Here is a 23,237-nt window from a genome sequence, read left to right as displayed (position 1 = left end):
TTTAAAATATTAATTTAAGTAGTCTTTTAAAGAACCTACTGAAAATGCTCTAATTGTTAATTCTAACCATGGGTGGAGGTGTTAATATCTCCAAGCTATCTTGCCTTCGATAGGATACACCTCATCGTCAAGGTGCCACACTTCTCCACATGGGGACAGTTCGTCTATGCAAATGGTTCTCCCATAATTTAGTTAACGAGAAGTATTTTTTTCCCGTAAAATAGAAATTTTTAATATGGAACTTTCATTTAAATTTAAACAAATCGTACATAAAATTCATTTACAATTTCATTGGTAGTACTTTTGTAGATGCTTTGCATTCCATGGATGAGGCTGTGCCTTCCATCGATACTTACAATTTTATAGGTCTTTGATCAAACATCTTCCTTGATTCGATAAGGACCCTCCCAATTAGGGCTTGGGGTTCCCACCCCTGGCTATTTAGAAGATAGGAACACTTTTCGTATCACAAGGTCGTTCTCTTAACTTTAGAGTTATAATACCTAACCATTTTTTGCTATTAAATAGCCAATTTTGCTTGAGATATATCTCTCATTTCTTCCAGGGAAATCTAGCTGAAAGAGCTACAATTCTTCTTGAAATACAATATTTTCGATTTGAAATTTTGCTATCCAAAAAAATGGGTCTTAAATTGATGCTAAAAATTTAAAGCATAACTTATTCGGTTGAAAATTGATTGGTGAAAATACTTCAACTCTATTTCACTCACTTGACACTCCAAATTGCATCCAATTGATCATATGTGATATTCAACAGTCATTTTATGATTCAAATCAACTATTGACAAATCGTATGTGATATCTATCTTTCAAGGCAGTCTGTAGGCCCCCACTTATTAAAGCTTGCACGGATTTTTTTAAGGTAGTCTGTAAGTCCTCATATTGGAGCTGCTCATATTTTTTAGACAATATGTAAGATCTCACCTAGTTGACTACTTATATTTTGAAGCCCGACTCGCATATGAGTGTGCAACTCAAACTTAGGGGAGTATCGTTACATCTATAAATTACGTAGCATGCGTGTGATGGAGGAAGTCTCACATTGACTGACGTGGCATCGCCTATTTAAATTAATTGGGCCTATTAATCAAAAAAACCTCATCTTGGGCATGGAGCTCGGTTCATTAGCAACATTTGGCCCATTTACATTAGCATGAGATGCGATTGACCATATCTACATTCGTTGCAGCTGGAGATCCTTCAATTGGTTATTCCGATCATAACGAGTCGAAAGTTGCTCGCATAGGCACGAGTGGGCACGACATCTGTTGTCCACGTTGCCATTGCAAAAATCGGGGTCACCTAAGCTCATTATCTATAATCTAAATGCAAAAATTTTATAAGTTTTCTAGCCAAAATTATTATTGTATGCCCTTTCCCTTTTTAGTATGCTTTTACATACGATTTTTTAACCATTTTTCAGCTATCTTCCTCTTTCTCACTCATTGGAACATTTTTGTAAATTTATTTACTTAACATTTTTACTACATGTTTAGGTAAGTTGAATTAATATATAGCATCGGCTATCTTGGTTTTTATATATTTCTATATATATTTTTTATTTTACTCAAACGAAAAATTAATTAAAATAATCTCCAAACCTGTTTGTCTAAAATACAACTCCGAGTTTTTGCACTTAAAAAATAATAACGTTCATAACTTTTAATGCATACTTTGTAAGCTCGAAAGCTTTCCTGTAAGTATTTACATATCATCTACCATATATTAAAAGTATGCATTGAGGAGAAATTAAGGCTGGACAAAACTCCCGAACCGATCGAATCCAAATCGAACCGAACCGAACTCGACGGTTCTTCTCAAATTAAATCCCCGAAGGAGTATTTAAATCAAGAACTAATGGGTACAGTTCGGTTCTGGTTTTAGGCCAAGACCCGAAAAATCGAATCTCCTTAAATTTTTTAATTTATTTATTTTAATAAGCAAAATTATTTTATTTTTTCTAAATAAATTTGTTAACTAGTTAATTTAGTTCAAATTACAAAATATGATTTTTCTATTTCTAATTTTCAGTTCAAAATCAACTTAATCAAATCGACCTCAATTTTATCCAAATCTGTTACTCTACTATAGTGTCATTTCTACTGGAGAAAATCGAATAAAAGCTCTACAACATTTCTCTTAATTATTTTGAGCTCGCTATCTTTCTCTTCTTGTGATTTTAATAATCAAATTTATGAAGAATTCAACAAAGAGAGACGTAAAAGACACATAAGATTGGACTACGTTATTTTGTAAGAGCTAATATTGAACACATCATTAAGTAAATTAATGTAAATTTGTATATATTAAAAAATTTAATTATAATACGGAACCGAATGGATCCGAACTAGACCGAACCGAACCGAATGAAACCGAACCCGAGCAGTTCCATAATTAAATTCGAACCCGACGATTTCACTTACTAAATACCCGAAAATTTTGGGTCAGTTCGATTCTCTTTAGAACCGAATCGAATCGGACCATGTCCAGCCCTAGGAGAAACTTTTGAATATCAATTTTATCCTTACATATTTAGTTATATGTCAATTCTATTATCATATATTCAATATAGTACCGTTTAATATAATTTAACTTCATTTAGTATCCATTTAAATGTAATGCTATTGATTAAAGCAAAAAATATTTTTAATTTCTATAAATGGTTATTTAAGGCCATCATCTGAGTTCCTTAAACAATACCCGTTTTTCAATTTCATGTTGAATAAATTGAATTAATGCTCTTAATAAAAATCCATTGTATTTTTAGCCATATGCCAATTCTACCCTTATATATTTAATATAGTAACGTTTAATATAATTTAACTTCATTTAATATCCATTAAGTGTAATATTTATTGTTTTATATTGGAGTACTTAAAATTTTATATTAATCAAATTAAGTTTAATTACTTAACTTACATTATTTAAATTAATTTTACCACTTAAAATCTAGACGTAATTTTATTATAATTATACAATAAAATGAATCAAATGTTGCATTAATACAATGGTAGATTAATTATCATATAAAATAATATTTATTATATTTTTAATATAATTATATTTGTACACGAGCTTTGATTTTAAGTGATAAACTTAATTTAGTTAACCCAAAACTATGAGTACTCTAATATTAAAAATGAATTCTATACTTAAAAAAAGAGACCACGTGAAATCAATTTTTAATTAATCTATCATTAATGCCATCTTTAATATATTATAATATTATTATATACGTACATGTGTGTGTGTGTGTGTATATATATATATATATATATATTATTTATTATTTATATACGTGAGTTTAAATTAAAATCAACATTCATCTAATTATATAATTATATTATAATTACAATATATATAAAAATAAAATGTGGAGATGGATGAGAAATGTTCAATTTATCATTTTGTCCTCATATAACATTTTTAATATTTTAAATCAAAAATTATAAATTTCACGTGTAATTAATTAATAGTTGATAATATAACTATTTAAATACAAATGGCAATAAATTGAAAAGAAAAAAGTGCTTAAATGTGATCAACAGTTAGGAGGGAAAGAATTAATGATGGGAGAAATTATTCATCAATCTTAAAAACCTTACTAATTACTCCTAATAATTGGAAGTTACTTACACTTATCATATTTATATCTACACACTAAATACAAGCTTTACCTCTCAATTACACATTTTCACTAAATCCAATTTTTTAAGCATTAATAAAAATTAATATTATGTGTTCTAAAAAATAATTAATATAGTATTGAATATTTATCATTGCGTGTTCATTTTTGTATAAGCATAAAAATTCATGGTAATCATGTTACTTACTATATATAAATATATAAAGAAAAAAAATATTTTTATCTCAGTACATTTAAATGAAGAATTTTTAAAAGAAAAGGAAAATTTTTGTCTAAGTTTTTCACTATGATATCTATTTTGGATGTAACTTTGGTTTCTAATTTAAAATAAATGCTATGGATTAATATGATGAGCATGATTAATATGTAATTTTTTGTTTCTAAATATGTTTAGATAATAGACTTATTTTTCCTTTTTTTTTAATAGGTAAAAAGGTTTATGGTACAAATAGTATGAGTAAATTTTTTAATTTGAAAATTATTAGTTTACTTATTTATAAACATTTTAAACTTAATCAAATGTATATCTTTTAATTTGATTTTTCTTCATATGTCTGTACTACAAAATTGGTCGATGCCTTCGTCTTAAACAAATCATTATATTTCAATTTATTCAACATTTTCACTTTATGAACGTAATTTTCACAAAACTTTTATTTATATGTATATTCTTTAACAATTTTAATTTTTTCTTTTAACATTATCAAGTGTCCTACTTTAAAAATACTATGCATATCATTCATGCCGCACATAAGACGTGTAAGGCACGTGCTTACCACTAGTATAAGTAAATGAATAGATACTTTTTCAATTAATAAAAGTCGGAAACAAAGAATAGACCTTTTTTACTTTTTAACTTATTTGTAAAATCAATAAAATAGTTATATCCACGTGTTAATTCTAATGAAGGTTCTTAACTTTCTCTCATTTTTGAACTCATGCACGCAACCACATATTTTAGTAATAATTACAGGCGAACAAATTCTACTAAAGAAGCCCTTTGACACTCAGAATAGTACTAATGAAGGCACCAATTTCCCAATATCAATAAATTTTTTGAGAATAGCAATAATTATAAATTCAAATGGATTGAATACAAAATAATATAAAATTAAGATTTATACTGAACATAGACTCATAGAGCAGTGGGACAGACATCAATAACGATTGATATTTGACACTAATTATCCGTAAGGCATAATGAAGGCTTGACTCTTCATCTGGATGAGTGTGATTTTCACACTGAATCATTCAATTCGAAAGGGGTTTACAGAGTTCCAACAAAATTCGAAACACCAAGAATATTAACAGGAATATGAAACACAAAGCAACAAAAATGCATTTAGAAGAAGATTCTTCAAAGTTATTTTGCCGTCAATCACTTCCCTTCACAAACTGGTAATTTTCATATCTTCTTAATTATTAATGAGATTCTTGTATTTGCCTATTGGGGTAGTTTGCTAACTGAAATATCAGCTTGTAGAAATGATATAAAGTTTAGGGTTTAGTCGGATGAAATTTCTGCATTTTTTTGCTTGTATATATAATAAATTATAATGTATTTTTGTGCGGAAGATCCTCAACAAATTTGTTAAAAGATAAGGTCATCAACTCTCCAATGTTGTTAGACTTACTGATTCTATTGATTCTGTCCGTTATGGCTACTTTTTACTCTTCAAATACACTGGAAATTCAAATTTTAATGTGCATGTATTTGACTTGACAGCCACTGAGGTTTACTATCCGCCTAATGGTAAGCGTAAGTTTCAAGGAACAAATACACGGAAGAATTCTATCTCTGATGACTCTGTAAAAAGTTTAGATCCCTTCACTGGTAAACCATTTATTCCCCCTAAAAGAAAAGAAGAAGAAAACAAGAGATTTGGAAGCTAGGTGGTTATGGGTTTGGCGCCCAAAAAATTATTATTCCATTCTTCCTCATCATCATCTGCTTCTGAGGGCTGTAAGTATATAATATTCTTCAACTTAATTTTGATTATTCAAACCCTTTTGCATATTGAACAATTTACATGTGTGGTCTAGTTTAACAACCAATTTTGGCTTCTTTTCTGGATTTTCTAGAAGTATCAACAGAAATAATCTGCTTCTCTTGTAGGAGAAGAGTTTTGAATAAGATTCATGGAGAGTTTTTCTTGCTTAATGAATAGAGATGATAGGTAGTGAAATAGTAGGAATTTCTGTATAAACTTTTGGCTTTTCACTTGCAGTCGAGAAACTTCATCTAGAAGTTTGTTTCTTTAAGTTGTTTAGGGGAAGGAAGGTAATCCAACCATGCTATTGAATAGGCCCTTTATCTTTCTTGAAATTATTTTAGCAGATGCTTTTAAGCATCACCAAACATCTCCAATTGGCATTTTTTCTTGTTCTCATTCATGCATATTCTGTACTTGTCTTGATGATATTGTTTATCTTTAGTTCGTAATATATGTAGTTGCTTGTATCTTAAAATCTTAGAATAAGATGGGGTCCACAGATTAGTCATCAGGACATTCAGGGCTAACTTATTGATTTTTTCCTTTATCAAACTGACTTAAATGAAGAGAAAATTTAACTTTATTATGTTTGCGTTTGACACCAATTATCTGCTTAATCTAATGTCTGATTGCCTTGCAAGTCTCATTTCTATCCCAATTAAGTTTTTATATTATAATTTCGGTAAATAAGATAATTATTTATCATCAAGATGGAAGGTTATGGAATAAGCAGTTGCTCAAGAATGAACTTTTCTCCATATTTATTCAAGAAAAAAGGGAATAAAATTATAACGAAGTTGAAAGTGTGACGCTCATAACTCACTCTTAGAAAATTTTCAAGAAAAGTAGTGGTATCTTACATCATTGGTGTGTCAAAAGTTCATGTTCATCTATGCTACTACTATGTGAATTAAGTTTGGTTCTTTGATCTGAATAGCATGTACAACATCCTGAACGTGGAAAAGCTGGGAAAAAAATAAAAGAGAAAGAATTGCAATGCATATGTTAATGAAAATATTGTTGTAATTTTTTTAAATGGCACATAAATAATCTAATGTCAGCACGTCCAAAACACCAACATTCAAATATGATTGTATATCAAAACGCAAGCTTGACACAATTCAAGTCTTTAACAGAAGAATTAATCTATTTTTATAATTGTGATTGATAATGATGAATGACAACATTGATGTTGTCAAAATCTAGACCATTAATTATAAAAACAATTTCTAGAATGGATGAAAGTGATATTGTCAAGAATGATTGTCAACCAACATTGTAAAAAAAGATTGTACAAGTAGCATGATTGTTAGTGGAATTATCTTGAATTTTGATAATTTGACAATTTATAGATATCTAAACATTTTGAAAATTATTTAATAATTAAAATAATACATATCAAACATCTAGAATAATAAAATACTCTATTTTCTTAATAATTCCTACTATTAGTCAATTATACAGTTTTTAAATTTTCGAAATGTAAAAATTCAATTATTCTTCATAGTTTCAAATTTCAATTACGCAAGTCATACTTAATAGATTTATAGGAACTTCATACATGTTATTTGAGTTTGCAACAATATAAATAGTCTAAAGATCATAATTACATAATGTAAATAACTCCATAGCTTAAATCTTATTTAGCTATTTAGATAAAGTCGTTTAAACTTTTGTACAAATAAAATCTTCAAATGAAAAGTTTTTTTAAAAAATAAAAAAATAAATTAATAAGCTAAAATTGAATAAAAGAATTTTTAGAAAAAGGGAAAAAAAATGAAACTAATAAATTGCGCCTAGGGAAGATGAAAGAGAGAAAGGAAAAAATTCAACCGTTTAAGAATTGGAAAAAAAGGTGATGCCTAGGCGCCGTCTAAATGAGTTTTTTAGAACATTAATATTAACATCACTGTAATAAATACCTATCAATTTGTCAATACCTATTCATATATCAAATCAATAAAATGATTTACATTATGAATCAATTTAAATTTATCGTCGTGTCAAGTAGAATACTCTTTAGTTAAGATTTAATTGCACAATGAGTGACTCATAACTATTATCGTCGTGAGGAGAGTTGAGTAACCTCTGAGTAACCTCTATTGTCTTATACTTTCATAACCAATATTATTAATAATTTATTGGCACATTAATGGTCCAAATTCATCATTGGCACCATATAAAATAAGTTTTAGTATTGAGAAAAGTGAACGGTCAAGTATTAATCAAGGTTAAAAAAAAAAGTAAGAGTGCGATGGGATTTTTATTATTGTTTATATTTATATAAAAGTACTATACACATTAAATTTTTATTTATTTATAAATTAATTTATAGACCATTCCCAAACATACTCTAAAGTAAATAATCTCTGACCCAATCTTGAAGTGAAATACTCAAGCATCTTAAAGAATTCAAAGATATCTGTTTTTGTTTTTTAATAACATTATAATAAGAACTTTTTGATGCAAATTTCAATGGTAAATATAATTTAAATGAAATAAATGTTTCTCGACAAAATACAAGTAAATAATTTTGAGAAAGTGTGAGAAGATTGATCTTGAAAGGCAGCGACGGGATGCTCAAGGTAATTAACACTTGAATTCCTTTGCTGTTCCTTAATAAATTAAAATTAATTGATCATATAAGCACGCTCAAACGCTTGATATTTCCTTCTTCATGGTATAACATACAATAAAAAGGCCATAAGACAGAGAAAAGAAGAAAACCAGAGATTTGGAAGCTAGGTGGCTATGGGTTTGACGCCCAGAAAATTAATATTCCATTCTTCTTCTTCTTCTTCATCATCTGCTTCCGAGGGCTGTGAGTATATAATATTCTTCAACTTAATTTTGATTATTTAAACCCTTATGCATATTGGACAATTTACATGTTTGGTCGAGTTTATAAACCAATTTTGGCTTCTTTTCTGGATTTTCTAGCAGTATCAACCAAAATAATCTGCTTCTCTTGTAGAGAAGAGTTTCATGGAGAGTTTTTCTTGATCAATGAATAGAGATGATAGGTAGTGAAATAGTAGGAATTTCTGTATAAACTTTTGGCTTTTCACTTGCAGTCGAGAAACTTCATCTAGAAGTTTGTTTCTTTAAGTTGTTTAGGGGAAGGAAGGTAATCCAACCATGCTATTGAATAGGCCCTTTATCTTTCTTAAAATTATTTTAGCAGACGCTTTTAGGCATCACCAAACATCTCCAATTGGCATTTTTTCTTGTTCTCATCAATGCATATTCTGCACTTGTTTTGATTATATGCCTCTTCTTTCTTCATGATATTGTTTATCTTTAGTTCGTCTTGAAAACTTAATATATGTAGTTGCTCTTGTATCTTAAAGTCTTAGAATAATTGACTGCAGAATATGTCAACAAGATGGGGTTCACAGATTAATCATCAGGACATTAGGGCTAACTTATTCATTTTTGCCTTTATCAAACTGACTTAAATGAAGAGGAAACTTAACTTTATTTTGTTTGTGTTTGACACCAATTATCTGCTTGATTATCTGCAGAAAAGGTAATTTTTTTAAATATTTCTGATATTTGCAGCCCAAAAAATTAATATAATGGATGAAGATGTTGTTATTTCTGAAGAACAAAAACACTTAGAAGAAGCATTGGTGAAAACACAAGAACAGGAAGATGATTCTAGCTGTGTTCCCATTTCAAAAGCTCAAGAAATCGCACTGTTTGATGAGAATCAGACCACCACAGAAGCTGGAGAAAAAGAGGGCCATGAACCAGCGTTGGACAAATTAACGGCCTTGCGAATTCACAATCAAGCGGACCAACAAAAACAATCACGTGCTGTATTAGAGAAGACTCAAGAACAAGGTGATTACATCTGTGATCCCAATTCTAAAATTAAAGAAGCGTTAGCGGGCGAGAATCAAACCAAAGAAGCTGGACAAAAAGAGGGCGAACAAGCCTCCAGCTCTGATTTTGATTTTCAAAACCTCCAAAAAAACAAAGTCATCACGGTTGTTGAATCCTTGAACCCCACAGAAAATCCTCTTGAGACTGACATTCAAGAAACTAATAGGAAGAAACCCCTAGTTTCATTTAGCCAGATTTTCACGGACAAAGATGTCATTGTTTTGCTTCAAGGTATGATCGACTTCAAGTGTATGCACAGAGATAAAAACATGACTGATTTTTACTTTTTCATCAAGGACAAACTTGACACTCAGTTTACAAAGATTCAGATCACTGAAAAACTTCGAAGGCTCAGGAAAAAGTTTGTGGGAAACTTCAAGAAAACTACAGAGAATGGGCCCCCCGGGGATTTCTCTAATCGTCACAACTCAATTGTTTTTGAGCTTTCCAATAAACTTTGGGGAAATGATGGGTGTGATAAAAAGCTAATCATAGAAATCAGTGAGAAAACAAGAAAGCGGAGAAGAGTGGAGTTTGGGTCCAAAAAAGAAGATAAAAAGAAGAAAGGCACTGTTGAGGATGAAGTCGATATCAATATGGAGTTAAAGTATCCTTTAATACATCCGTCATTCAATCAAAATATTGGATTCATTGCACCAGATATGGTCAAGAAGAACTGCACCTTGAAGGGGAGTTGCAATTCAGGAAACATTGAGGCAAAATGGGAAAAACTTATGATAAAGGAGGTCGAGCTCTACTATAAGAAGTTAGATTTGATGAAGGAGATGATTGGGGATGTTCTGCAATCTCTAAAAGATTAGGTGGGTAATCATTTATGAGTTTCTATTTGCTTTGTCATTGCAAGTAGTTTGTTTGTAAAGTTTGAATTTTATTAATACAATCTATATCGTAATATCATAATTTTTCTTAATGCCAGTTGTCCACTTGTTAATTGCTAATTCATGATTTTATTTTTATTTTTTTGATAAGATAAATAGACAAATAATGACTCTTATTTAACAATATCGTCTTTTTTTTTTTATTATTTCTAATTCTTCCACATTTTCATTTGATTGGCGGTCATAGGTTTTTGAGGAATCAAGATAGCTTTAACCCATGTTTGGCCCCCCCATTAAATTACATTCTATTTTTCTCTCTCCTATTTTTAACCATAAAATAATATTACACATAAATCAAAAATTTTTTATTTTTTTCAACCACTCATTTTTCAGAAAAATAATATTTCACTCATTTTCATTATCAAAAAATGGGGGCCAAACTGGGTTTAATTAAGCTTATAAAGCTTTTCCTAGTTTAATATTTAAATAGGTGCTATGTTCTATTTTTTGATCTCTTTTAGACTTTATATACTTTTATAATTTTTATTGTCTAACTAAAAGTAAAGGACGCATATTTCAGTTACTGTTCACAAGTTGTTGGCTCAACCATTTTTGGATTGAGCTACTTGGAAATAAGCTGAATTTTTAGACGACGGCGTTTTGTGTAATTAAAAGAAGATAAGTGTTCCTTCTCTTTCTGGAATATTCATTTCGTCTCTAGTTTTCTCTTTGTTTTTAGATCTAATTTTCATTTTCAACAAATCTTCAAAATATAGATTGTATTATTTTTTTTCACAGAACCACATAAATACTCTCATTGAGTCCCACACAAAAGCTTAACTTGTGAGCTTATAATTACTTGAGCATCTTTTGTAGATAAACTGGTTTTAAATATGTGATCTACTTGACATGCTCACAATACTTCAACAAGTTTTTAGTAACATAAATTCTTTTTTACGAGAGATGCTTGAAAATCTCTTGCACGGTATCCTCAATTTGTTATAAGCTAATACTAACAATAGCCAGAATTCAAATGGAAATTTCTATCAGTTGGGCTAAGATAGAAATAATTAGCTTATTCACCAGGCTAAATGATTCACAAATCGATCACTCACTTTGTCTTCATATTTATGCTGCTGTATCCATAAAATAAGTTATGTTTTTAGTTTACTGATAGCAAAGTATGATCCTGTAAAGATGCCTGAAACTTGTGGATTGGTATATCTTGATTGTAAAATAAATGCCCCTCTAGATTACCAATGAAACTGGTATAAACTGTCAGGCAGTTTGCAACTCCCCTTTTTTTTTTTTTTTGAATTTGAAAGACTGGAAAATGAGAAAGAATTAGAAGAAGAAGGTGAAAAGTTTACGTGGCGTCATGAGAATGTGTTTGATGGAAAGCATTCCTTTTTATAATTAGTTAGGTATTTAATTTTACTCAGCAATATATTGGTTCCATTTCTCCATCTATGAAATGCAGCTTTTCCAAATTAGTTCCACTCACTTTTAGAAATATATTGTTCGAAATTCTTTCTTGAATTGTACAATCTAGGGGTCAAATGAGTAGAAAATAGTAGATTTTCCGTGAAGTATTTAGAAAATATCAAGAGAAATATGAATTACATTATATGATTGCAAAAATTAACATTCGTTTCAAATATTGCAATTTACTTATGAGAATGACTTATAAGGAGACATAGGAGAGATTGTCAATCATAATTTATTGTTTAATTCTTTTAACGAATATTTATGAAGGATCTTTATTGCAGATGTTTTTGTGGTGTCACTGGATAAGACCAGAAAAGCAACACGCAATGCAGTAAATATTTTTGCCATTCCATGCAGTGCAAATGGTAGGCTTTATGATGGCTATTGCATTAGGCATTGCCAACGTTGATTATGGAACTTGTTATATTATTTCTTTTTATTTTGCTTTTGAATGGATGAATGAAAGTAAACTTGATCTGGGAAGCGATGCATAATTTGTTGGACATGAAATGTATGCAAAATTTAAGCTTTCTTATGAACAAGCATTCACTCGTGAGAAACTTTTGTTTGTTCGAAATTACATTTGGCTATATATAATTTATCTTGCGTTTATGTGACGTATTTTCCTATTTGTATCTTTGTTTTGGAATGTCAAAGACAAAACGTACATTCTGGCTATTATGCATACATATTACCAAGACCCTCCAAGGATCAAAAGCAAGATCTTCTTGCTGAAGTTTATGAGGTGATCTAAACTTCTTTTTTAAGTCTCATCTTGCTTCTCTGTAGAAGCTGTAGTTTAGCCGTTAAGAGTTTCATTCTGGACTTGGTTTTACTACCTAACGAGCCAGTAACTGCATTGTCGTCCTCTTTTAGTAAAGAATAAAAGTTGGTAAAATCCTCTCTAGCACTGAGAATGTATTTAACTTGTGATTTCAGCTATTCAATCTTATTCTCCTTAGTTACTGCATTCACTATTCTTGAAGTAAGGGGAATTCAAGCATTACCTCTTTTCTTTTTCAATTCTTTTAGTAAGAGTTCAGTGAAAAACAAGGTCCTTCAGCTGAAATGATTATAAGTACTTGCATATGCAGTGAATAATTGTATACTTCACAAAATAGTGGTTGAAGTTTGCCCGAGAAGTGTTTTTGCTGCATAAGTGACGAGGTTTCTATGTACAGTGGACAAGAGATCAAGGATTGTTGGTCAGCTGGCCGTTGACCGTTAAGGGCTGCAATTTTCACTTGCTAAGTCATAATTTTTAATTTTTACATATTAAATCATAAATAACTCATAAGTCAATATTGAGCATCGACTGGAATATAAGCATACACAAATCTTTTACTTTGATATCCAAGTCAATCCCTAAAACTTGAAGCATAACATTTAGCACTCAAAGTCACTATGCCATAAAATATATTATCAATTAAATACTCAAATAAAACTATAGCTTGATATAAACTAAAAAAGTGGATGCCAACAATTGTTTTAACATATAAATTATAATGCCAAAAACTAGCATAGAAATCCCAAAACAAGTATGGAATAAATTTTATCCCGAGTAAATCAATTAATATGTAACGATATCAAATATAAAAATGTTACTTGAATAATGAAGAAGCGAGTACCCTGGTGTAAAGAAAAAAGACGTTTAATGCCGACCTCAAACTAAAATCACTACAATACCATAGAACTTACTCTTATATTTTTCGATGTGAAAGGTAGGCATTGATTTAGAAGTATTGTAGGGGCTCTCAGTCCCCTTTTATTCTTTATGGAATTGTTAGTTCGATGATAAGACTATTCTTTTATTAAAATTACAGGGAAATGGCTTGGAAACAAACAAAATCATTTCAATTGGCCAACAAAAGGTGCCATTTCTAGTGATGACCAGCATAGTTCCAACTCAAAAAGACTTTACGGAACTAACAAATGGAATATCATGTTGGTTCTACAACAATAACCATTTGTATAATTCTTCTGCTGAATGTGAATCCAATGTTTTAATTTTGCTTTATGTAAAAATTTCAAGATGAGTTAGAATTTTTTTTGGAATGAATATTTTGAATTTTAATAGAACTTACTTGAAAGATGCAAGACATGACCAGTAGAATTATTTATATGTGCATGCATGTTTTTATAGGATATGATTTTGTTGGAATGCGAAAGCAGAATTATTTATAACTTAAAATTTTTTAATTCAATAAATAAGATCGTTTAAATATTCACGTGTATATTATATCAAGAGAAAATGATTATTTTTATCTAAATTCAATGGTCAATTCTTGAATTAAATTCTGAATATCGAACTTCCAATTTTTTTTTGGATTATGATATTTTAACTTTTAATTCCAAGAACTTGAAGTTTCAAACCTCCAAATCTTCTATGATATTCTCCAAAATCGAAATTACATCGATGGTGAACACCTTTTTTTAATTAAATAAAGAAATTAGTTCTTGGACTGGACAATTAAATAAAGTATGAAGATAATTATCTTCCCTCTCCAAATTTGAAGACTATAAAATTATGTATTATAATTGTTGGTGGAATTTAGGTTCTATTTAGTCTCTATTTATAAAAATAGAATAGTTCCAAACCTAGTAGAATAATAATTATATATTCAATTAAAGTCAAAATTAAATGTGTAGTCCTAGACCTTCAAGTACAATTATAATTAAATTTATTAATTTTTAACAACAATTACAACTAAGTGCAAAACTTTATTGTGATTACAATTAAACCCAAAACTATTATAATTACCGTAGTTAAATCTCAATAATTTATAGAGCTACCAGTGAGACCCGAGGTCTGTCTAATCGACCTTGGACTACCCAATCTAATTATTAATCTTTGTTTTTTCATTAAAGGAAAAAAACTAATCTCTTGGAATATATAAGATCACACAAGTCGATAAATTGTAATACTTTCATCTGACGCTGTACATATATTTTATCCCCGTTCGAGATTCAATAACTAGGTAGGAACGTAAATGATCGTTTTGTCCTTCTAATTATTCTCGCTAACTTAAGTACAATTTTCTTTAATGGTTCTGCAAACAATAAGCTCAAATTTTAACCGCTCAATAGAAAATATTGAGCTCAAATTTTAACCGTTTAATAGAAAATACTTAAACAGTAACTCTACCCAATCTCAGGGTGATGGTTCCCAACACGAATTCATGTTCTCTATTTCGTTCATTGTCAAGTTCCCAGCTCGTCGAGATATTTGAACAATCAAATTAATCTCACTCGTTGATGAATCAAAGAATCATTAAAATCACGAAAGGATGTACATAACACTTTCGAAGGATTAGATGAAATACATAGTGGTTAACTGAAATTTAATTCTTCACTCGGTCATGCTATAGCATTAAACTCAAGACGTGATCTGTTCAATACATTTCAAGTGTACTACTGTCACCTTTAACTATTTATGTGATAGGACAAATCACAAACTTAAATAGTAAACCGATCAATGTTGCAACCTTCCAGTACAAAATGCCGACCTTTATACATTGTTTGTGAACAAATTATTTATGATCAAATTATAAGTTACGTCACAATGTACTTCTCAACACAAATTCCAACTTATATTGTCACAAGTGATCATTAGTACTCTAATTCGCATGTTCAATAATAAATGAATGCAATAAATAAATAAACCCACAATTTAGTTATTATAAATTAATATTTTATCATAACAAATTTACTCTATGGGCACAAAACCAAATATATCTCCCACTTTCCCTAAAGTAGATGTGTCATATCATACAACATCAACTCATATAGATATTCCTTGAAAATTGTAGTAGACAGGATTTCAGTAAACGAGTCTACAAGTTCATTCCAATACAATCCTACCAATTATCTCTCATAAGAGATCATATTTTCGTTCAATGTGTTTATCTCTCCAATGAATTTATTGTTAAAGAGCAACGGATTGTCTACAATGGCCTTGCATCTAATGGTTTTCTAGTGTAAAAGTAACACATTTGTATACGAAGAAGTGACAAGAAATATATGGACAACTTGATCGTTTAGGTTTCGAGGCCAACAAATTAATGGATAGGCAAATTTTATTTATTTCACTTTTTATGACAAAATTTAGAAAATTATTTTTTCATGCATGCTCTTTATCTTCATTAAAACTAATGATTATATTCACATATACGTAGCAATGATCAGTTGGTGCACTATAATTTGAAATAATTCAAATTCAAAAGTACGAAGAGTCACGTGGTGAGATAGAATGCACTTGCCTTATTTAGTGGAGATTAAAATCATATTTTTAGTAAATTTTGATAAAAGTTGATGAAATGTGTAGTTGAAAATTGTGGATCCCATGAAATATATAGTTAAAATTAATTGTTGACTTTGACTTCAATTAAAATTCGATTTTTAATCCTTACCAAACATGGGATGAGTGTTTGTTTATTTTATCTAAAAAATAAATTTTTAACATATTTGACAAGAATTAATGAAATGTGTGATTGAAAAGTTAATAAAAATTTTTAATACTATGAAATGTCTGATTAAAATTGAACTTAAAAAAATAAAAATAAAAATAAAAATAAAAATTATAATTATTGACATTGCGAGTGGGATACTTCTTGGATGATCATAGGGGCAATAAGGGAACGTACTTCTAGTGATCATAAGAGGATGGTCCATTCGATTGATCAATATTATATTGGCCATTAGATTGATGATTATTGATATTTAAGTTGTGCAAAACTGTACTCGATGAATAGGAAGTTGGTCAAGGGCCCAATGAAAGGAAAATATTTCAAATGAAATTATTTCGAGTTAACTTTGATAAATATTTGAATATAATTCATTTTAGCATGGTGTTTTAAAGAAATGACATGTCATCATATACTCATATTATTTATACTCAAAAGTTGCATGATTTTTACTTATTGGGCATTAGGTTAAGTAGTTCTTACATTGTAGGTGAGCATGAAATTTCATAGAAGACATGACTAGCTATGAATCTCTTAGGGATTCCGAAGTTTGATGTACATGGATGACAATCCGTAGGATTGTTTTGTGGCCTATTTGTTTTGACCTTATAATATGTTATATTATATATTGAGAATCCTGTATTGTCTATATATGATTTTTGAAATGGTATGGTGGATACTTTTGTAATTCTCAAAGTAAATATGTTGAATTTTGGTTATGTAGTATTTGGTCATAAAATACTATACGTACATCATAGGTGGTTAGGTAAGAATATACAGGGACCATCTTGTGAATATGCTTATTTCAATTTATCATGTCAAAAATAAAATGTAGAATCATATGTCTAGGTCGGTTCATGAAATTTTATTCCAACATAGGTTAATGTATTTTGTCTATATGAATGGGGTTTGACAATTGCTGCACCACTATTCCAAATAATTAAAATTAGGCTTGGGCGCGGTTTGATTTGGGTTTGTTTCGACTCCAACTCGAAATTAAAACCAAATTAGTCGATTTTGGTGAATTTCAACCCAAACCAACCCACTTTAACTCTTAAAATTGAACCGAACCAAACCAAATCAGATTTGTTTGATTCGGTTCGATTAGTCAATTTGGACTTTTAGTCTAAATTGAATTTAGAAAAAAAATTGTCCAAGTTTGGGTCCAATTAGATAACAAGAACTAAAATAACTAAATAACTTTATATTACGAGAATTATTGACTAATAAATAAAATTAGGTTACTAGAGACAGATTAATAGAAAACCTTGAGATTTTGTTGCCTTTTTGTAGATTATGTAGCCCGATTGCTTGAGTGAGGAAAAAAACTAGATATAATATAATGAGCTTATGAAAGAAAGTTTTCAGTACTATTACTTACCGATAATATAATAGTTTGGAGGAAATCGTGATATGGTTATGAGATTAGGTTACAAGTGGATTGAGTTGGTTCGGTTAACCAATGATTTGAGGCTTCAAACCATGATCGAACCAAATAACCATAGTTTTATTTTAAAAAAAAATCAAACCAAACCAATTACATGTGTTTGATTGGTTTGGTTGGTTTTTCAAATTTTTTGCCCAGACCTAATTATAAAATTCAAAAATACAAAAAGTCACGTGATGAGATCGGATTCATCCCTTATTTAGTGGAGTCTAAAATCTATTCTTAGTAAATTTTAATAAAAGTTGATGAAATGTATAGTTGGATATTGTGGATCCCTTGAAATATATAATTAAAATTAATTGTTGATTTTGACTTAAATTAAAATCTGAATTTTAATCCCTACCAAACATGGGATACGTCTTTGTTTATTTTAGCTAAAAATATAAAATTAACAGATTTGATAAGAATTAATGAAATGCGTGATTGAAAAGTTAATAAAAATTTTGAATATTATAAAATGTGGGATTAAATTTTGGAAAAAAACATAAATTTCAAAAAATGGGATCAACATGACTAAGTAATTATGTAAACGAAATGCTTATGATGTACAAATTGCAAAATTTTTTAATTTAGAGTCAACAAAGTCAAAATCAAGCCCTTGTAGTTGATATTGTTTCATTTTTCAATTAAAAACGAATAATTTATATTAAAAAAAAAACCGCCAATGTACATTAGCACGTACTAGAGCCTCGTTTGGCCCTTATTTTGTAAAAGTGAAAATCAGTGGAATAATATTTTTTTGAAAAATGAATGATTGGAAAAGTAGAAAAAGTTTTCGATTTATGTGTAATATTATTTTATAAAAGATTGTGTAGTTGAAAATAAGAGAGACAAAAATAAAATGTACAAAAATGAAAGTTAGGCCCTGTTTGGCACCCATTTTTATCAAAATGCATTTTTCTCTCTCTTCTTTTCAACCACACATTTTTTATTAAAATAATATTACACGTAAATCAAAAAATTTTTCTTATTTTTCAACCACACAATTCCCATCAATTTACTATTCAAAAATGCATTTTCACATAAAAATTCCTACCAAACACCCTCTTAATGGGGGCAAATGGGGGCTAGGAATTTCCCGCGTTCCATTAAGAAAAATTAAAATATTAGTTGGCACTTCCCAAAAACTGGAAATGGAACGCCAATCGTTTGGCTTGGGGTCTGTTATTTTAAATTTCCACTATTTATCAGCACACTTCAATATGATAGGAGAAACAGCAATGGAAGCCAAGAAAGTGAAACCCCGACGAAGAGGGCCAAGAAATCCTCACGAAAATGACGAGGACACGGTGAAGAAGGCGAGGAAAGCAAATGAAATCATATTGGCCAACAATAAGCAGAGCTATCGCCCGGAGCAAGTCATTGGAAGCTTGTAGTACGGCCTGGGTGAAAGTTTGCAGTCCATCCACAGGAAAAAGCTGCGGTGGCTGTTGGAGAAACTCCTCCTTCAACACAATTGGAGGGAGGCAACCGGCGTGCTTAGTGTGCTGCTCAAAGGAACTGCCGATGACAAGTCTCTATCTCATAATCGCACCAAGTATTTGGTATATCTTCCTTTTTGCAAGAATTCATTTTTTGAGTATTTGGTGTCATCAAAGTAAATTTTCTTTCTGTTTTCTACCCAAGATTTTAATCTCTTGAACTTGCTTTTGGTCCTGTGTTATGACGGATGAGATTGAAGAACATAATTTTGGGCGATTCCAATGCTAAAATTTTTGTCACAAAGGAATTATGTCAAAGTTGAAGTGCTCCAATTCATACTGAGGCTAGAACGGATTGTTCAACTGTTTTTATGAGAAAAAAAATTTAAATTTCCATTCTCCTCTTTGGATATGTTGAAGTATTTGATGATATAGCACACAAGGATGCATAATCTCTCCGTATTCATTATGGCAAGAGCCAGCTGATACTTTGTATTAATTATATGCTTACTGATTGATTTCTGACCTTCCTCTCTTTAGAGTTTTGGAAATCTTTTATCCATATGTAAGTACCCTTTGGCTCATTCATATCATCCTTTATACACAACGTCTTTTGGCTTCTGGTTGTTCCTCCAAATTATATGTAGATGTTCAACTCTTTTTTGATATCAGTAGTATATGTTTGCAGAATGCACACTTATCATTATTTGCAGGCTGCTCTGGAGATTCTTAACTATGTAAGAGGTGAAACTGTCAGCCCAAGAAAACTCCAAAATGTCTATGAACTGTGGATGCAAAAGATTGGGCGACTGAAAAATTGGCCGACAAAGGTACGCTATAGAAAAATATTTCTTGAAAGATAAATAAAAGCTTTTTCTTCATGAAATAATTGATAATAAATCTCTTCTTCTATTCGTGTAACTCTGTCTCACACATGGAATGACTAAGGATGCGCATATGGCTGCTCTATGGTATTTTCTTGGTTTTCTACTACATTTTAGTTTAGTTTTTGTAAGATTCTATACATCTCTGATCTGAAGTAATTTAATGCTTTATTCATTAACTAGTGTCCATTTAAAAGTACTGGAATGAGCTTGTGTTACTCTATAATACACTTAGATGAATTCAAGAAAGCTCTAATCTCGACTGGTCTTGGATGAGCACTGCAAAATGTGAAATAAATGGCTGTAACCAGTACTTTTTTAGACATTATAGTCTTTTTCGTGGTTTTGAGATCTCAAAAGATGCAAGTCTGTTGAAGGAGACAAAACATTGTGAGTGGGCCAAACCACTAATTTACAAGTTTGTTGGACTCTTAGGTGAGTTCTTGAGATATCAAAATGAAGTTTCTGTTGCTAGCATGTTTCAAGTAACATCTGTTTAATATGATATTTTTCAATTAAACTTGTGAAATAATGAAGTTTCATTATTGTGGTTGTGATGGTGGAAAGCCAGTCAATAAATATTTTCATGGACTAATGAATTTTAACATTGTTTTTGAGGACCAATAATAAAATATTAAATCAGTCTTATGCAGAAGCGTGGTTTTGAGAGTGACCCGGTCTCAAATTTGGTTGTTGGCTTGACATTTTGCCATCTCTGGTATTCTGGACTTCCAAAAGAGCTACAATGGACAGAGTTGGACACATTTGATGAGTCCAAGCAATCGGAAATGCCTGCAGATGGAATTTACAAGGGGTATGATGCTTTCGAAGCTGGAGGAGCCAAATCCTCCTTACAGTGTTTTTTGAACACCTCTTTCGCCTATGACAAAGAAGTGTTAGGAGAGGATGGTAACCACCCGAAAGATTCCATGGATATTGATGCTAATAAACTGAAAGAATCTGCTCGCCGTCATTTTCAGCCACTAGATTTCTACATGAATTCTACCGAGGAAAGTGGACATGAAAAATATTTCTTCTCTAATAGTAGTGGTGATCTGCCTCATGTGTCTATTTTTGACACTCATGGTGAGTTTCAGAGCTTGTGCTCTCTCCCATCTTCCCTTTCAACTTCTCACAGGCGCGAAGGTCCATATATTCTGTGCTTCACTAATTTATTCCTGTCCACAATCATGATTTTTAGGCAATTTACAGGGACATATTCAGTTCCTCTATGTTTATTCCTTCCTATACCTCTTAATCTCAAAATGTATATTATTTATTAGTACCCGATAAGTCTGCGTTCTAGATTTTCATTGTTATTCAACTACAAGGATGTCTTCTAGCAAATATATCGTTTGTTGCTGTATGCATTTTATGCTTGTTTATCTTGTTAGGTGGTCAAACAAAAAGTACAAGATTCTTGTCTTGTCTTGTATGCGTAGGAGTAAATAAAGCAGGGCCAAAATAACTATCATAACTAATCATCCATACTATGCAAACCTCTTCATCAATAGCAGCATCTGGCTTGAATGACCACACTTAATATTTTGGATACTAATTATGATGTCCAATTGTCTAACAGTACCCAATTTTTTGATAGTATGATGTCTGAAATTATGTAAATTTATTTTTTGTATTTCCCAATATTAATTTAATTGCACAATTTTTGGGATGTGTACCTTTATGTCATGCTTCAATTACGTTCAAGAATATATTGATATGCTAATTACTGTTTGTTTCTTGGAAATTGTAGGTCTTCCTCCATGGTTACTGCCTATGCATTTGCCAAATTCTCGTGAAATTTTTGAGGATTTGATGGATGAGCACAAGAAATTTCATAATGACTACTATACGAGTGCGTTGAAGCACTTGCGTGTTTCCCTTTACTCGAAAGTTCCAGTAATTGAGGCTTTTCATCCTTTAATACAGGTACTGCAGTTATAATGCTTTGTATGGCAATTGTATCTCATATTCATCAAATACTTATTTCTTTTGAAAATGAGTAGAATTCTGTTTTGCTTTTAAAATCCAGCTACCATTCCTTATACAGCAATGCATACACCTATTGTTTAAGACAATATTTAATAAATACATGTGCTAACATTTTAAGCTTTTAGATGAGATGATTAACAATAATATTAACAAGCTAAGTCCTTTACCTCCTAAACTTGACGTCAGCTACGTTAATCTTTTACACCACTTCTTTTGTTTTAATGCTGCATTTGGATGAATTATAACCAATTGTATACATACAAGTTTATTGCTAATTCAGAAACAGTTGTACTTTTGCATAATTATTTTTGAAGCAGCAGAGTTTTCTGGTCTAGAAAGTAACAAAGCTACAGAGTCTTTAACCTTGCATAGTATAATTACTGGGTAGGTTTTCATTAGAAAACATTGCAAAAATAAAGTAAGATGTGAAAGAAAAGATCAACAGTTGCAGTTATGTTTTGTCATAACAATCAGCAGCACAGCCCCTACAATTATTGATTGAGTACTTGTTTTCCAATTCAAGCAGTCAATTCTTTTTTCTTTTTAATTACAACAGTTTCTGGATTTGTCTAAAACACAACCTCCGAATTTCCATCTTTGTTATTTTGGCAGATGCTTCTTCTTGGAGATCGGGTCAACGAGGCCCTTGATGAACTTGAAAAATCATTTAAAATTTCAGATACAGTACTCCAGTTAAGGTAATGGTTTCCTTCTCCAAAATAGCAATTGTGGCTGCTTAGAATGCAAAACAAACTGCACTGACTAGGGACTAATTTGAAAGATATATGCATATGTATGTGTATGCAAGTGTAGTTAGAATATATTGGTTTTCATTTGTTGCAGATTGAAAGCTGCTCTCTTGGAGCATTTTAATGGCATATACAATGTGAAACTCTGTACATGCTTTGAGGACATCTTAAAGAAGGATCCAACATGCAGCAACTCGTTGGCTAGACTTGTTGTCATGCATCAACGAGGTCAGTTATTAGTGTTTTTTCAGACGGTTTCAAGGTGTTCATTTCGTTATCTTATCACTTCTGATAAGATCAATTTTGAATAGTTTAGTCATCATTTGTTTTTTTTTCACTTCTCATTGCTCTATACTCTTTTGCTCCTTTTTTCTATTATTATATTTTAATGTTCACTCCCCACTCC

The 23,237-nt window shown here is 30.5% G+C and overlaps 2 protein-coding genes across 5 annotated transcripts; both read left to right on the top strand.

Annotated features, from left to right (window-relative positions):
- Nucleotides 1–5,041: 5,041 nt before the first annotated feature.
- On the top strand, nt 5,042–10,384 carry LOC111378296 (GLABROUS1 enhancer-binding protein-like). 4 transcript variants are annotated; one of them, XM_023001467.1, is made up of 3 exons: nt 5,042–5,064; nt 5,393–5,629; nt 9,222–10,384. In XM_023001467.1, the coding sequence occupies exons 2-3, from the start codon at nt 5,566–5,568 to the stop codon at nt 10,367–10,369; spliced, it is 1,212 nt and encodes a 403-aa protein (XP_022857235.1). In that variant the 5' UTR covers nt 5,042–5,064; nt 5,393–5,565; the 3' UTR covers nt 10,370–10,384. The 4 variants fall into 4 exon arrangements, with proteins under 4 accessions (XP_022857235.1, XP_022857233.1, XP_022857236.1 ...); XM_023001465.1 differs by lacking the exons at nt 5,042–5,064; nt 5,393–5,629 and adding exons at nt 8,166–8,245; nt 8,361–8,481; XM_023001468.1 differs by lacking the exons at nt 5,042–5,064; nt 5,393–5,629 and adding an exon at nt 8,169–8,245.
- A 9,750-nt stretch (nt 10,385–20,134) lies between these two features.
- LOC111378294 lies at nt 20,135–23,221 on the top strand. Its single transcript, XM_023001464.1, has 5 exons — nt 20,135–20,177; nt 20,734–21,176; nt 21,844–22,019; nt 22,695–22,780; nt 22,926–23,221. The coding sequence occupies exons 1-5, from the start codon at nt 20,146–20,148 to the stop codon at nt 23,140–23,142; spliced, it is 954 nt and encodes a 317-aa protein (XP_022857232.1). The 5' UTR covers nt 20,135–20,145; the 3' UTR covers nt 23,143–23,221.
- The last annotated feature ends 16 nt before the right edge of the window (nt 23,222–23,237 follow it).

This window comes from Olea europaea, unplaced genomic scaffold (genome assembly GCF_002742605.1).
Source record: "Olea europaea var. sylvestris unplaced genomic scaffold, O_europaea_v1 scaffold180, whole genome shotgun sequence".
Classification (NCBI taxonomy): domain Eukaryota; kingdom Viridiplantae; phylum Streptophyta; class Magnoliopsida; order Lamiales; family Oleaceae; genus Olea; species Olea europaea.
This window is presented reverse-complemented; position numbering and strand designations above follow the sequence as displayed.